Source organism: Zophobas morio, unplaced genomic scaffold (genome assembly GCF_036711695.1).
Source record: "Zophobas morio isolate AGI-343-1 ecotype UQ-CSIRO unplaced genomic scaffold, CSIRO_AGI_Zmor_V1 ptg000026l, whole genome shotgun sequence".
In the NCBI taxonomy this organism is placed as follows: domain Eukaryota; kingdom Metazoa; phylum Arthropoda; class Insecta; order Coleoptera; family Tenebrionidae; genus Zophobas; species Zophobas morio.
In genome coordinates this window covers 6,395,660-6,398,380 of record NW_026972131.1, presented here as the reverse complement: position 1 = coordinate 6,398,380, position 2,721 = coordinate 6,395,660, and the positions used below count along the sequence as shown (strand labels likewise).

The 2,721-nt window shown below is 34.4% G+C and overlaps 1 protein-coding gene across 1 annotated transcript; it reads right to left on the bottom strand.

Annotated features, from left to right (window-relative positions):
• Positions 1-618: 618 nt before the first annotated feature.
• Positions 619-2,372, bottom strand: LOC135136038 (uncharacterized). The gene is made up of 2 exons (XM_064065167.1): positions 2,185-2,372; positions 619-829 (listed from the first exon to the last, which is right to left on the bottom strand). Exons 1-2 carry the CDS (start codon positions 2,370-2,372, stop codon positions 619-621), a joined length of 399 nt encoding a protein of 132 aa, XP_063921237.1.
• Positions 2,373-2,721: the final 349 nt, after the last annotated feature.

Below are 2,721 nucleotides of genomic sequence, written 5' to 3'. Positions count from 1 at the left end.
CCAAAAAAACTGAGCTTATTCAGCAGCAAGTTGTGATCAACACGGTCAAACGCACTAGAAAAGTCCGTGTAGATTACATCCACTTGTCCACCTTTATCTAGTTCTTCAGAAATATATTGCGTTACTATCATGAGGTTTGTAATGGTCGATTTACCAGTTAAAAAACCGTGTTGATAAGGAGAGATGTGAAGATGAGTATTAAGATAGATGGTACTGTATATAACTTGTTCAAATATTTTCGAAAAGTTATTTAATATAGCTATTGGTCTATAGTTTTTTAGTTGAGAGATATCATTCTTCTTATAAATCGGAACAACTCTAGCACGTTTCCACAATATGGGAAAACAACATGAAGAAATAGCTAAGTTAATAATTGTACATAAAGGTTTAGCCAAAACGTATCTGCAATCACGAACTAAAAAGCTGGGTATCAGATCATCACCTGCTGTATTTTTGTTTGAAAAGGTTGACATTATTTTTATTAAATCCTCTTCACATACCTTTTGTAAATTGAAAGTATTATAAGAAGTGTGAGTATCAACAACTGGAACATTTGATGAATCACCAAAAGATTGAGAGAATGTGCTTGCAAAAGCATTTACAATTTCACTTGCAGAGTCATACATTATCATACATTCTGCCCGGAATCCTGGTTGTGCCTTGCTTCATGTGTAAGTACTTGAATACTTCCTTGGGGTCGGAATGAAGGGATTGTTCAATTCGATCCATATAAGAAGCATAAGCTGTAGAGATATCATTCTTGCAAAGACGGCGTAATCTTTTAAAATTCTCTAAATAAATAACATTTTTACTAGATCTCCACTTCCGCCTGTAGTAATTTTTGAGTTTTAAGTTAGATATAATACTAGAGGAAAACCAAGGAGGATACTGACACTTTTGTGTTTTATTTTGGGGAACTGAGTTTTCCAAAATTCCGTATAGAATATTATAAAAAGCATGAAGTGCTTGGTTTACCTCAGAGTACCTTTCAAGACAGGACCAGTCCATGTTAAGAAGATCATTGTATAATGTAATGAAATTCGCTTTTCTAAAGTTGAATCGTTTATTTTGAGCAGACGGAAACGGAAGTGAATTCAAACTGGCCGGGATTTGAACTGAAATTGCCAGGGCAGGGTGATGGTTGTCCTCAATTATAAATGGTTGATCATTTCGAATAACCTCAATACTGTAATTTGGATTGGATAATACTAAGTCTAAAACTCTATTATTTGTATTAATTATGCCATTAAATTGCGCAAGACCAAGAGAACTGCATAAGTGTTGAAGAGATCTAGCACTAGTGCATGTAGTATTTTTATCAATATAAGATGTTATGTTAAAGTCTCCAATTATTAAGACAGATTTATTAGCAAGAAATATTTCAAGTGCTTCAAAAAAGATTTCATAGTCATTAGATGATAAATTCGGGGGTATATACAATACAACAAGGAAAAAATGTGTAGTAGACAACTGACATTCACATACAGCAATATCAATCAATGGCACAAGTTGAGAAATGTTCGAAACGTCAACAACAGTGTATAATATTTTATCAATAAGACCAATTACAACACCTCCACCATCAGATTTGTTAACAACATCAAATTTTCGGTCAACTCGAACAATATTATAACAAGAAGGAAATAATTCATAATCCTGAATAGAGTTATTTAACCATGATTCGGTAGCAATAACAATATCATATGAGGATTCACAGACGCCAAGATAAAAGTCATGTGTTTTAGATCGAAGACCCCTTGTATTTTGATAGTAGATATTAATGATGGTGGGGTTATTGTTGGGCGCGTTTAGTTTAAATTTGAGACAATGCCAGGAATTCCACTTTTATATTTGACTAGCGGAACCCGGCAGACGTTGTCCTGCTGGTGTATATATTTACTTTGTATATATATGGATATAAATGTATGGTCTGGAGCGCAGAATGCGTTGTAGAAAACTGAATAATAAGTTAACTCATATTGATGCTATTCCATTTATTTTCATTAGTATACACAATGTACACATTTTTGTCTTAGTAATTCACGTGAATGAACAAAATTTTTGACTATTTTATTCGCTATATAACTGAAACAACTTGAACACATTTTAATCAATACTAACATCTATCGTAACGTTAGTGGGTAAACAATATTTTTGGTTTTTCGATTTGGTGTATAGACGTACAGAGTTTTTGGAGTTCCTACTCTGGAGCAAGCAACATACAGTTGACCATGCGAAAAACATGGACTTCCTAAATTTAATCCGGCAACGCGCAGAGACTGCCCTTGGGCTTTGTTGATTGTCATCGCGAAAGCAAGACGCACAGGAAACTGTAGTCGTTTGAATGTAAAGGGCAAATCAGTAGGAACCATTGGAATGCGCGGAATCAGTTTGATTTTTTGGGTGGCATTTTCAATAATCTCTAGTAAGTCACTTTTTGTTATTACTGAGGATTGTAGACAGTGAACATCACTAATTATTTTCTTTTGCGGTCAATACGATTTTTGTTGTAAAACCAACGAAAACAATGTTGTCATTGGTGTCGCCATATATCTAATACTTGCTAACTCTTCAGAAGTAACATAGAAACGGTGTTCACGGACAAAGGGAGACGGAAGATATTGTTTTCTGTCTAGAAAAGTACCGAGGGTCTGTGCGCACGTACACAAAATAGAAGCGAACGTATGAAATGTCAAAACACATCTAGTCACGTTATCAACT